We start from the raw sequence: 14,765 nt of genomic DNA on the forward strand, positions 1-14,765 counted from the left end.
TTGAATATCAGTGAATTCCTTTTTGTATCATGGGCACCTTGAACTCTAGATTTGAGTAAACACTTTCCCCAATTTTCTAATTAGGAAAGAATACGTATTTAATTTGCAATCAGTGAAATACTTAAGAATACTCTAAAATAGGTTGCATTGTGGCCTTATGAAGAAAATGTTCATCTGAAACATTTAGTATTCACAAATAAGCACTGCAGTTTATAATGAATATTATCTGAGGTTACGTTTTGAGTTCACAGACTAATAGTGCTATTGTTGGAAAGGTGATATTAGGCTTTTCAGAAGTAACATTGTCTTAGATTTTTGTCACCCTCCTGGTTTTGGTTGATAGATCCAGAGTGGAGGGTAGTAAGCCATGGGATGCCCAGAAGACACCACTGAAGGGGAGATAAAAGGAGAGTGTAGATTTAGTGTAATGGGGCTTGGTTAGAAGTCACTCAGGTGTCTTTATCTTCTAGGAAAAGGTGGTAAATGTGTTTTGGTAGCTTTCTTCTAAACATCCTTAAATTGTGCTAAAAATGGTTTTAATTGAATCTGTTTTGTTGATAATTTTGAAAACAGTTCTGATAAGCATATTTATTAATAAATTATAGTAATTTAGAGTATAGCTATTTTGTATTGATGTTTGGACTACTGATTTCTCAAATCATTATGGTAAGATCAATAGTTTAAAAAAGGGCTCTGACACAAAAAAGGCATAACATTTATTAATTTGTTTGATTTTCTCGTTGTAGTATCAACATGCAACACAGCAGCAACAGATGCTTCAACAACAATTTTTAATGCATTCGGTATATCAGCCACAACCTTCTGCATCACAGTATCCTACAATGGTAACTTAAATAATTTCTAGAGATTTCTCTGAGTATACATTATGGTGTTGGAATTCACAGTATGAATCATATTATTCAGAATTTAGTAATTCAAAATCAAGTAAGTTAATTGACATGTATTTTATCAAAGCCAGTCATATATTCTCAAGCAGCTTTAAATTGCACTGAACTGTGGCACCTGAATATGGCACATAGTAATTGACCGATAACCTCTTATGTCATTATATAAGGGAAATGATGTCTTACCTATAGTCTTTCGTCACATGTCTCTTTCATTCAGCACATATCTATTGAGTAAAAAAATGAAACCCAAAGGGAGAGTATGTTTTCTTCAGAGAATAATTTGACCTTTTTTTTTTTTTTTTTTTTACAGCAACCACTATATTAGTGACTTTAAGCTACTCTTTTTCTTAAAATATTTAAAAGAGGATTTTTTATTCTGGCCAAGTGAGCCTACCTTTACAACTTTTTAAAAAGATTTATTTCATCTTGCTGTAGTTTTCTAGTAATAGAGCTGCTCCTGTAGATGATTGTTTTTTACGTTTCTGATTTTGTCACCAATGTGAAAGGAAGGAACATAGTAAATAGATGCAGTGCTGACAGTGCTTTAGGACTGGAGCATTGTTTTGTATAATATCATTTCTTTTTTCAGATGCCGCAGTATCAGCAGGCTTTCTTTCAACAGCAGATGCTAGCTCAACATCAGCCGTCTCAACAACAGGCATCACCTGAATATCTTACCTCCCCTCAAGAGTTCTCACCAGCCTTAGTTTCCTACACTTCATCACTTCCAGCTCAGGCTGGAACCATAATGGACTCCTCCTATAGTGCCAATAGGCAAGTATTTTTCCAGTGAAAGCAAAGGAAATTATTGTGGAAGTGGAAGTCATCGTTGAATGGTCGGTCATTAAGTTCTCTTAAATTAACTTAGAATTTATCTTTCTGTAGAGCCACCCATTCTCTCTTCCTAGTCCTGTCTTCTGGTCCCTTGGCATCCCCATCCTTCCGTTTCCTCAGTTAATTCTGCTAACTGCTATTTGTAGGTAAGGTGTAGCAACATCTAACAGCATTTAGGGCTAAGGATATTATTGGCTTGTATGTAAAGGCATTTTTGGTAATGTAAGTATAAACAACACCCTAACAAGTGACTTCAGCAGTTAAAAAAAAATCCTTGTAGACTTTCTCTATTTACATGTTATTACCTTTGATTAATTTTACTGTTTACTCATAAAGGTTGTATAATTTAATTTAAATAATAATTTTACTGTTTACTCATAAAGGTTGTATAATTTAATTTAAATAGCTATAAACATTTTTACATATATGTATTTTAAGATGATATATAGTATACATACTGTTACCATAACATAGTTGGTAACAGTATATTTTGGCTATTGAGACATATTGGTTAGTAGCATTATAAATTAAATAACTTTGGTACAAAATTTCTTAAACTTATATACAAAATGGCACGTGCTTTGGCATCTTGTAATTAAGAATCATCATCAATGCCTCCTAATGTTTTTAGATACCTAGGAGGTAGGAGCTGTTAGACTTCTGTTACATGAACACTGAAGTTCTCATACAATGCTGTTTAAGGATTTGAAACATTAGCTGAGAAAAGGTGTCTATAAGCTTTGGCTCAGAGTTGAACAGGAGAAACAGCAGCATCAGTAGCATACTTGTACACTGCATCTCAAGAGAGAGCTAAAGTATGCAGTTTGCTATAGAATGCCTCCCAACCTGTGTGTGTGTGTGTGTGTGTGTGTGTGTGTGTATGCATGCATGCATGCGTGTGCACATGTGCAAGAGACAGATGGTGGGGCGGGTATGGTAGAGAGGGAGACAGAAACGAACTGATTTCTTGAACTACTTTTCTAAAGTAAGAATTGGGGTGGATGAATTAGGACAATTTTGTCTAAGGAGAGAGCAGAGTATAGGTCAAAGGCCAGTTTAAAGGTCCAGATCAGGCAGGGTGCGGTGGCTCATGCCTGTAATCCAAGCACTTTGGGTGACCAGGGCAGGCGGATCATGAGGTCAGGAGATCAAGACCATCCTAGCCAACGTGGTGAAACCTCATCTCTACTAAAAATACAAAAATTATCTGGGTGTGGTGGTGCGCGCCTGTAATCCCAGCTACTTGGGAGGCTGAGGCAGGAGAATGGCTTGAACTTGGGAGGCAGAGATTGCAGCGAGCTGAGATCATACCACTGCACTCCAGCCTGGCAACAGAGCGAGACTCCATCTCACACACACACACACAAAAAAAGTTCAGATCAATATTTGCCAAACTCTTTGTCATTTATCTACTCTAGTTAAAATTTTTTTGCTTTATTCACATAGTGCTTTTTTCTTTAATAAATTAGTAACATTATTGTGTATAATAAAATTAAAACATATTATACATTTTAAACAAATAAGATCCACTAAAATATAAAGTATGAAATGTAAATAGTAATCTAATAAATTTGCTAAGTCCCCTAGTGATAAGAATGGAATAATTTTCCTCATTAAAAATCAGATATTCCGCTTGATAATTGCTTAAAGATACTGATGAGGCTATTGTACTAATTAGATGATTGCTTTTTTCCACTTTTGATGCTAACTAGCAGAAAAAATGTCAAATCTAGTTTATTTAGTTGGAAAATAGAAAAGATATTAACTGTCTTCTCTGACATAGCATATGTATTGTGTATACTTCATATTCTAAAAGTCTGTCAGCTCCTAGAAGCAAAGTTATGTCACTGTTGAGAATGGGATGATGAATTGGAAATCTGTCTAAACTTCTGATTAGTTACAAAGAAAGTTGGATATCCAAGGATTTGAGGCATACACTGGCATGCAAGGTGCTGATGCCTGTAATGTATATTAATTACTATAGCACTGCCTGCTTTATTCTCATTTGTAGTGATGCTATTCAACAAATCACAGGTTTGATACGTTAGACACTTTTCTTTTAATTTCTGTGTAACTATTAAAAAATAAGTTATCACAAAAATCATCTTGCATTCCCCAGGTTAGGAAATATTGGGTTGCATATCTGGGAAAGTGCATAAGACTTGTTTTACTCCACTCCTATGAAATTTATGTATTTAAGGATGTGGTAGAAAAAATTATACACTCAGCCACTACAGGTTAGAAATGTGGAACTTCATGTGGGAACATTGCTCCAGCCACACTTGGTACGTCAATGCTACTTCATTAATATTATACCTATTTAACATCAGATTGTATGTTGAGTATAGTATCTTCTGTAACAATTTAAAAAGAGCTCTAAACTAATGTTCCTGCTTATGACAAAGTCAGTGGAAGAAGAGAATTGGGGTTAAATGTTTGTCTCTCAGTGGATAAGGGCTATTTGAGTAGAATATAAGAAACCAAGTAGTAGTTCCTTAGACAGAGGGAAAGAGTCACTATCTTTGTTGGAATGATTATTTCCTTTTCTTTTCCACTATCTTTTGCTAAACTTTCTACTCTTCCACCATGTTAATTTATCTTTAGTATGAATATCAGAGAGTATTACTGTGTTATATTCCAATAATAGTTAAAATAAACATCATCTATGCATACGTTATCTTCTTATGATATAATTGCCCTGTTATATTAGTTATCTGTTGATGCCTAATAAATTATCTCAAAACTTAATGGTTTAAAACAGCAGTTAACATTTATTATCTTACATACTTTCTTTGGATCAGAAATTTAGGGGTGGCTTAACAGGGTGGTTGTGTCTGGTGAGGCTGGGTCGGCTGTCCTCTGAAGGCTTGGCTGGTGATAAAGGATGTAATTTACAAGATAGTTCGCTCACATGGCTTTGGGCAGGAGGCTTCAGTCGCCTGCCACATGGATTTCTTCAAAAGACTGCTTGAGTTTTCTCTTTGCCAATGCAAAAATTATTTTGAACAAGGAATTATTGATTCTGGTTTCTCCCTCAATGAGTGATCCAAGAGACAGAGCAAGGAGGAATCTGAAATGTCTTTTTAGACCTAGTCTCAGCAGTCATGGGCTGCTGCTTGTGCCATATTTCATTTGTTAGAATTGAGTCACTAGATCTAGCTCATGTTCAAGGGCAGTGAAATTCGGTTTCACCCTTCAAAGGGAGGAATGTCAGATAACTTGTAGACATATTTTAATACCTGTTTAAACTAGGTTAAGGTGATAACCTTATTGAGTTACAGTCTGCCAATAGGAATCCATAAATTTATTTTGGGAATAGGAAGAGGGTGATTCATATAGGGAATCAGAAAGTTCTAAAAGGAATGATTGACAGACAGGAGGGGGCATGCGCATCTCTCTTTGAGTTTTACCCACTGTGATCTGTTTTTTTTTTTTCCCTTCAATTTTCTGGGTAAAAACATCTGATCTGTGTTTTAAGGAGAGATGGGACTCTGTCACACAGAGGCAGGCTGAGACTGGCAGTTAATGCATCCAGAATGGACTTTAAACTGAATTGTTTTTTAAATTAAGATACCTAAGTTCTATTTACTAAGCAAGTCTATTTACTTGTAGGTAACTTACTATTTATTTTCCTCTGTTATATGCTAGCCTTCAGTAAGTATTTAAGTATCCTATTCTTGGCTCAGATATGCTGAAGGGGCTTGGACTAAGGGATTAAATAGACGACTTTTGCCTTTCTTTTCTCTTCTAAGACCTGTTTGGTGGCAATGGCAATGAGCTCTCAACGGTTAGGTAAATTTAGGGGATCAGTTAAAGACTTGTGAAATTGAGATACTACTTTGAACATTAGGATTCTCCCTTCATTACTGCTGTTAAGAGGATTTGCATATGAATTATGAAAGGAACTTAATAGCTTTCTTACATTGTCTCGTTCTTATGCTATACAGTCATGCATTGCATAACAATGGGGACATGTTCTAAGAAATTGCATCATTAGGCAATTTTATTGTTGTATGAACATCATAGAGTGCATTTACACAAACTTAGATGGTATAGCCTACTACACATCTAGGCTTTATTATATAGCTTATTGCTCTTAGGCTACAAACCTGTATAGCATGTTACTGTATTTAGTACTATAGACAATTGTAACAGAATGGTAAGTATTTTTGTATCTAAACATAGAAAAGGTAAAATAAAAATATTGTATAAAGGATTAAAAATGGTACATCTGTATAGGGCACTTACCATGAATGGAGCTTAGAGGACTGGAAGTTTTTCTGGGTGGGTCAATGAGTGAGTCGTGAGTGAACGTGAAGGCCTAGGACGTTACTGTACACTATTATAGACTTGACTTTATAAACACTGCATTCTTAGAACACACTAAATTTATATAAAATTTTTTCTTCTTCAATAATAAATTAACCTTAGTTTACTGTGACTTTTTTACTTTATAAACTTTGAAAATTTAAAAACATTTTGACTCTTTGGTAATAACACAAAACACAAACATGTACAACTGTACAAAAATATTTTCTTTATATTCTTATTCTATAAGTTTTTTCTTTTTTAACTTTTCTTTTTAAACTTTTTTGTTGAAAACTAAGACACAAACACACACATCAGCCCGGGCCTACACAAGATGTGGATTGTCAATATCACTGTGTTCCACCTCCACATCTTGTCCCACTGCAAATTCTTTAGGGGCAATAACAGGCATGGAGCTGTCATCTCCTATGATAACAATACCTTCTCCTGGAATACCTCCTAAAGAACCTGCCTGAGGCTGTTTTACAGTCGACTTTAAATAAAATAAGTAGGAGTATACTTGAACGTAACTCAAAAATATGGCACAGTAAATACATAAAGCAGTAATACAGTCATTTATTATCAAATATTATGCACTGTACACAATTGTATTGCTATACTTTTATACAACTGGCAGCCCAGTAGGTGTGTTCAAATCAGCATCACCACAAACACATGAGTAAGCTGTTGTGCTATGGTGTTACAATGGCTACGATATCACTAGGTGATAGGAATTTTTCAGCTCTATTTTAATCTTATGGAACCACCATCATATGTATGGTCCATTGTTGAGTGAAAGGTCATTATGTGGTATATGACTATATTTCCAGGCTGGGTTGAGGGAGAGGTACACAGGGATTCTTGGGTTAAGAAATCTTTATATTCTCATCTTCTCTTAAAAGCCAAGAGCCCTGTAGGATAATTTTCATAGAACCAGTGGTCTCAGGCTCCAGACTCTAGATACTTTAAATACTATAATAATTTATTATATGTAAAAATAACCCTCATTTAACTTTAGCTAATTTATAAAGCAGTCCTAGCAATTCATCTTTTGTTGGTAGCTATATATAGGGAATGCCTTTGTCAAAAGGAAAATTACTGTGGTGTCCCAGCATAACCAAGGCATTTGATCACTGTGTTCAGTAGTGATTTTAGAGTGATGCTGTCTGATAAGGTGACTGATTTTTTACTTTAAGTCTTGTTTACTATGATAATAACAGTTAATATTTATTATTTTTACTAGATATTGTTCTCTTTGCTTTACGTGTATTAAATTATTTAATCTTCTCAGCAACCCTATGAGGTGGATACTGTTACTCCTTTTTACAGATGAAGTTGAGGCAGAGAAGTTAAGGAACTTGCCCAAGGGTACACAGCTAGGGTACCTTATGTAGGTGATTATGGAGCTAGTATACCTTATGGAGGTGATCTAGATCCCATATGTTCTCCCTCTCCAACTCATGCCCTTGTCTGTCATCTCTGTCCTAAGGAAATGATTTGGTTTTCTAAGTATTTTTAAAGTATAAAGTAGGGCATTGTAAATTTTTATTTATTTTAATTTTTCTTTCCATCTTCTTTTTTCTTACTGAATTATTACTATAGGTCAGTTGCTGATAAAGAGGCCATTGCAAATTTCACAAATCAGAAGAACATCAGCAATCCACCTGATATGTCAGGGTGGAATCCTTTTGGAGAGGATAATTTCTCTAAGTTAACAGAAGAGGAACTATTGGACAGAGAATTTGACCTTCTAAGATCAAGTAAGGGACACTTGAAGGCTTATTTTGCTTCACAGTAAAATAACAGCTCTATTATTATTCAGCAAGGCCAAAGACTTTTGAGAATGTGTATGGAAAATTCTTTTTGTGCATTTGAGGGCAAAATTCAGGCCATCTTCTTATACATATACTATCAAATTATGTTGTGTGCATTAGAAATCGGTTGCTTGATAGTAGCTATTAAACCCAATATTGCTGATAGTATGCTAATATCCTAAAACTTAAATATTGCATATCTATGAATGTTAAATTCAGAATATCTCTAAAACATGGAAAATTGATGTTTCAATAAAAAGGGAGACATTTTATTACTTTGCCTTACTAATGATTTTGCAGCTCTGTTTTTCTGCACACTCAATAGAAAATATTGTGGGTCTGAGATGCCCTTTGAAAATGCCTGAAAGAAAACATGGGCTACTACATTATGTTAATGTTTTGTAATGCCCTTTTAATGAGTGGTGACATAAAAGGGCTGCTTTGTTGTCCTGATATGGCAAAAATTAAATAAATTCTTTTTCACTTTAAATCAGATATCTCAATGTTTTTACTTGGAATCATTGCTTTTCTTTGAATTACCTAATATATGTCAAGCTTCGCCACACATATTTTAGAAATGTCCTTTTTGAAAGAATGATGTGAGTGTTTTGAGTAGGTTGCCAAATAGGAGCAAAAAGCTCACTTCTAGAGTATGTAGATAATTTTCAGGTTTCTGAGGCTTTGTGTGTGTGTGTGTGCGCGTGCATGTGTGTGCAGGTGTGCACACAAAACAAGTGTGTTTTCCCCTTTTGCGTGTGAAAAGAAGGTCTTAATAGTCCCTAGTTTATAGTTCCTAGTTCCTATTTCATTTAGATAATTGGCCTTATGAGAATGTTTAATAGATGAAATGCTTTGTTCTGAATTGGTATATATTTTATGTAAAATTCCTGTAAGAATAGTTTGGGATTTAAATTTGTATTTTATATATTGGTTATATGATTATGAAAATTAAATTGATGATTAAATGCAGATATAAAAATAAGTTCTGAGCCGTTAATAAAGGTTTCTTAATAAAACTGATCACATGTTACTAAAACAATTTTTTTTTAAACCACAACTTTTTTTGTTTGGCATTTTCCTAGAATTTATGTTGAGTAGGCCCAAAAGCAAGATTTTTTGTTTGTTTGTTTTTTGTTTTTTGAGACCGAGTTTTGCTCTTGTTGCCCAGGCTGGAGTGCAATGGCGCAATCTCGGCTCACCGCAACCTCCGCCTCCCGGGTTCAAGCAATTCTCCTGCCTCAGCCTCCCGAGTAGCTGGCATTACAGGCATGTGCCACCACGCCCAGCGAATTTTGTATTTTTAGTAGAGATGGGATTTCTCCATGTTGGTCAGGCTGGTCTCAAACTCCCGACCTCAGGTGATCCGCCCACCTCGGCCTCCCAAAGTGCTGGGATTACAGGTGTGAGCCACCATGCCCAGCTCTTTCAGAGTTATGGAAGGGGTAGATACAAGGTGTAACCAAATCATTATAATTTATAGGATTATATTTAAAGCAAAAGATATTAATTTTAATGTGTACTGACCAAGGTTTGCTAAATTAGTATTTTCAACTGCTTAGGTAAAAAATTATTTTTAAAAAATGAATTTATGAAATGGGTATTCACATTATTTTGTATCTTATAAAAATGTGTTATTCTAAGTTCCCTAGAATTTGTAATGACATCAAAGTAGTTTTATTTACTTAGCATAGGCAAGAGTGACATATGAATATGCCTATATGTATATAACTTCATAAAAATTGGGTTGAGCACGTAAAATTCTTAAGTAGCTATTTTTAAGAATAGCTTAAAACTTCATGATCAGATAATGTGTAAATTTTAAACTTCATGATCAGATAGCGTTTGTAAATTGTGCATGTGTCTGTGTGCACATGTGTATGCCAAAGAGAGTTCAGACTTTGCAGTATTAATTACAGAAAGATATTAAGTTCCAAAGGAAAGTGCAGGAGGAATTTTATGTGAAGGTTAGACTTGGAGCAACCTTAGCCATTTGGAAAAACAGCTACATGGTCCATGAGCTACTGAAATTATTGTCACAAGTCTGATGTGCTTAATTTGGCACACAGTACCAGAAAACATAAATTTTGATCCCTGACAATGTTACTTAACTAGATTGTAATCTCAGATAAGTCACTCAACTGCTGTTAGTCTCACTTCCAATTTATAAACTGGGGATAGTGATGCCTACTTCATAGGGTTGTCCAGATAATTAAATGATGTCTTTAAATTTCGGCACTCCATAAATAAATGCCACTTTCTCTTTTCTCACTTTCTGTATAAGCCTTTATGCCATGACTTAAGAGGTTTTTGGCTTTTAGCCAGCATTTAAAAATTATATTTAAATTATTAGTTTCTCAGTGGTAATTTAACAGTCAAATTAGAAGGGGCTTTGTGGGCAAACACATCAAAAGCAGAAGTGACAAATGATAGCAAGGAAGTTGATGGAAAAGTGTCTGTTTTTCCTTTAATAATTGATACTCCTTGTTCAGTGACTATTTTGGGGTCATTGAACCCACTCTTTTAGGGTTCAAAAAAGGTGAAGTGTCATTAATAAAAAAATTCGTAATTACTATAAAGTCGTGTATAAAATGTAGTTTAGAAAGATTTCCTCTCAGAGTTTAACTTAACTGTAATATTTAGTCATCTTTAGCACCTCTTTCAGAAGCAATAAGATATCTAATATTTGATCTATTTGATGAGTTTATATTATATTGATGGGCAAAAGACCTCTTCCAGAACCTTCAGAGTTTATTAGAAGACTTATTGTTCAATGAAAATTGATAGATGGTCATTATATTAAACTTTCTTTAAGTTTAATGACTTTCACCTTTTTTGAATTCTGAAATAGTGGGTTCAGTGACTTCAAAATTTTGCCCATCAGTATAATATAAATCCTATCATTTTCCAAAATGAATAAATAAACTGTTGATTCAGTTGAAATGCAATGTAGGATATTTGTACCCTTTTCCTTGACACAGGTATTAACAATTTTCCAAAGTCTTTTCTAAAATAATTTATATTTGGTTTATAAAACATTTTCCAGTGAGAAGCTGAAAGCCTTTATATGGTCCTTAGAAGTATAGGTATTGCCAATGTAATGATTATTCAGAATAATACATTCCCATTTGGGGTTTTATTTTTAATATGATTCATGGTTATTTTTTTAAAAACAAAAAAAGGAATATAATATGCTGTTTAGGGAATATTTTACGTGTATTATCTAGAAAGTAATTTTCAAATCATAATAGTATTTTGAGATATAAAAATTCTAAAATATTACTAATTAGTGATCTTTAAGAAAACAGTTGATTTCCTATACTAGGCAAAGGGATTTAATATGTAAAATAAACTAGATTCTTCTTGCTTTCACCCTTCACTATAAATGAATACCATTTATGGTTCAGAATTGTTTTACCTGTTCTTAATTTTAGTAAGAACAAAACATTAAATCAAATTTAAGCAATAATAATAAAGCTTGTGTGAATGATTTTTTTTAAATTTAAGTTTGTATTTTTACTTTTTTGTACCAGAACATCCAGAGTAGTATGTAAACTTTAGCAATTTGTCATAATATTTTAGTATTTTAATATTTAATATGACAATTTAAAATTGCCATAACATTTAATACATTAAACAGTAATTAGAACATAGATGCTTGCTTTGGGGAAATTATTAACATATTTGTGCAAATAGTTGTATAGTTATACTCACTAATTAAAACTATTACTTCATGAAATATATTTCATTTATTGATGGTGGATTTGTTTCTGCTTAAAATTGGATCAAAATAACTAAAAAGAAAAATAGAAGATAACTAAAGATTATGATTGCTTTATAAATTCTACTGAATGTTGTTGTTTCACCTATGAAGCCACAGAATGATAATGGCTATAAGCATCTGAATCTGTAGTTTATTGTAAAATATTAACCCTCATCTTTTGTAGCAAATTCAGAACTATTACTGTTCCTTCAGTGTAGAATAACAGAGCTTTTCAAATATATTAGACCAGTTTCAGGAGTTTTTCATTAACCTTTTAGCCTTTTACACCATTATCCATATAAGCAGCAGAATTAACTTTGTAGACTATTTTAATTTCGTGATAATATTATGGAATATACTTTGATTCTAGGATTTTAAAATCCTATATTTTTGCTATCTGTATCAATTAAAATTCTTGAAAAGAGACTGTCTTTATTCACCAACATAATTCTTTTGTGAAGGCAGGAGGTAAGTTTCTCATATTGGATAATCAAGCTTTGTTCTAATCTAAAGAAAACCAGTTATTTGAAAATGTAATTAAAAACATTTTAGGGTTGACTATGTATTTACAAAGTAGTTCTACATAACCATTTCATTAGATTTTATTTGTAGGTAATTAATTACAAAATTAATGTGTATATTTCTTTTGTATTTTGTGTCCTGAGACTCACATTTTCATGTGAACTTTAGAAACATAAATGATTTTTTAAAAATTCGATTGAAAACTTGATTCTGTGTTTTGTGGAACAATAACATTATTCATTTTACAATGAATTTATTCTGATTCCTATTTTGAAATAACTGGATAAATGAACTTTGCATAGAGCAGTATCTTCCATATTTTTACTTATAGGGACCCCTATATAAAAATAAGTTCCCCTCTACATGATAATGTGTATAGTTTTGTCATAATTTCACAGTACTGTTTATATACTTACCATAAATTTACCACAGACTGATGGATGTAATATACCAGTGCATGAGGATTTAAAGAACCTTAGTGATAACTTCACAGTTTTATAAGCTGGGACTCATTAGTATAGTAGTGGTTTAAATACGTGGAGAGGGTCAGGTGTGGTGGTTCATGCCTGTAATCCTGCTACTTTGGAGGTTGAGGTGGGAGGATTGCTTGAGGCCAGGAGTTCGAGACTAGCCTGAGCAATATAGTGAGACCTCGTGTCTACAAAAAATTAAAAAAATAAAATTAGCCAAGTATGGTGTGCCTGTAGTCCCAGCTACTCCAGAGGCTGAGCCTGGGAGGCAGAGGTTGCAGTGAGCCAAGATCATGCCACTGTATTACAGCCTGGGTGAAACAGCAAGGCTCTGTCTCACAAACAAACGTGCTGAGAGGCTGGGTGTGGTGGCTCATGCCTGTAATCCAGCACTTTGGGAGGATTGCTTGAGTCTAGGAGTTTGAGACCAGCCTGGGCAACATAGAGCTTATCTCTACAAAAAATAAAAAATTAGCTGAACGTGGTGGCCTGTGCCTCTAGTGCCAGCAACTTGGGAGGCTGAGATTGGAGGATTGTTTGAACCTGAGAGGTTGAGGCCACAGTGAGCCATGATCATGCCACTGCGCTCTAGGTTGGGTGAAAGAGCGAGACCCTGTCTCAAAACATAAAATAAAACAAAAAAAAAACAGTATATAAAATTGCAGATTCCTAAGTTACTACCTAATGAATCAAGTAGACCTAATGAATCAAGTCTACGGTTGGGTCCAGGTAACTACATTTTATACAGGAATCCTAGCAGTTATGATGCAGATGGTTGAAGCAAAAAGTCTGTTTCTAATTCAGACCTAAATACTTATACTTTTGATCTTAATTTTCAGGAATGAGGGCCCTTGGATATTGACATGCTGTTGTTATCATTCTGAGTCAGTCTCTTCCATTTGTTCTTTCTCACCCCCTCTTTTCTCTGTCCTCAGTGCTTTATACACTGGAATTTGGGAAATGGAGAAGAGTGGGGGAGTCCAGGTGGATTCTGATACAAGACATAATTACTGGTTTTACAGTTCCTCCATAAATGCATTCAGTGCCTGAATAAATAGGTAACCACATGTAATCTCTATGACTCAGTGAATCTTAATCCTCACCTTAAGGTTTGATTGCAGCCTCCCACCACAATAAGTTAGGGACCCTTCATTATATAAATTATTCTTCAACCTTTTGCAGAAAGATGTTATGGGACTAGCTACTCTTTAATGGGTGTTTTGACAACAAAATAAAAGTTTTTAGTAAAATGAGCATTTGTTACTGATTTCCTGCATTAAGTATACAGTTAATATCTTGAAAAATAATACCCAAAATGAATTTTCGTTGTTAACCAATGCAGTGTTGGATTTGAAAAGTAGCACTTAAGTTTAGGAAGTTTTGTTTGTTCATAAAACAATTGTCAGATGTATTTAGTAACTCAATAGTAGTGCCTCAACAAAATGTTTAATAGTGTTTCAACAAAATTTTAAGTAAAAATTTAAACAATCCAAAGTTTCATGTAGATATTGCAGAGTTCATCTTAGCTGTAAGAGCTGGTAATTGTCCCATTGTCATAAAGGTTTTGAAAGAATTAGTTGCCCATAGGAGTAATTATATTTAGAATATTATAGACTCTAGGGCCTTGTTTATTCAAGAGTGTACTTCTTGGACAGCAGTGTCAGTATCACTTGGGGGCTAGTTGAAGTGTGGAATGTCAGGATCCTCCCCAAACTCATCCCATCAGAGTCTACATTTTAACAAATCCCCAGGTAACTGAAATGTACGTTAAATGTAAAAAGCACTGTTAGAAGAGATGCTGCTTGAACTTGGGGCTTTTTGCTTCACTCCAAAATTAAAAGTCATTTTTAGGGAATTCCAATTCTACTTGGGTTCTGCCTCCCCTACACTGCAGTCCCTTAGAACTCAGTTGAAACCAGTACAGCTTACCATGGAATTCTTGGAATATAGGTCAGTCTAAACATGATTTGGATTTTTTCAAATGGCTGTGGACCAAAGGTCTGCTGGTAGAAATGCTTGAAATATCTGGAAAGGAGGTAGAATGAGTCTCAAGTAGAATTTTGATTGCCAAGAATCAGAAGCTAGAGAGACATCCTACAAAAATCAGAAGTTCTCAACTAGTATGTGTCTACTATGTGGAGAGTTTTTT

At 34.1% G+C, this 14,765-nt stretch overlaps 1 protein-coding gene across 3 annotated transcripts in view; it reads left to right on the forward strand.

The window, feature by feature from the left end:
* BMP2K (BMP2 inducible kinase) overlaps positions 1-14,765 on the forward strand; it is a 143,703-nt gene that overhangs the window by 98,087 nt on the left and 30,851 nt on the right. For all 3 annotated transcript variants that reach the window (XM_019025578.4, XM_055385136.2, XM_063705354.1), the window contains exons 12-14: positions 747-845; positions 1,498-1,682; positions 7,653-7,810. In XM_019025578.4, the coding sequence (XP_018881123.4) occupies positions 747-845; positions 1,498-1,682; positions 7,653-7,810 (442 nt within the window). The remainder of the gene's footprint in view (positions 1-746; positions 846-1,497; positions 1,683-7,652; positions 7,811-14,765) is intronic.

The sequence above is a fragment of the Gorilla gorilla genome, chromosome 3, assembly GCF_029281585.2.
Source record: "Gorilla gorilla gorilla isolate KB3781 chromosome 3, NHGRI_mGorGor1-v2.1_pri, whole genome shotgun sequence".
Lineage (NCBI taxonomy): Eukaryota > Metazoa > Chordata > Mammalia > Primates > Hominidae > Gorilla > Gorilla gorilla.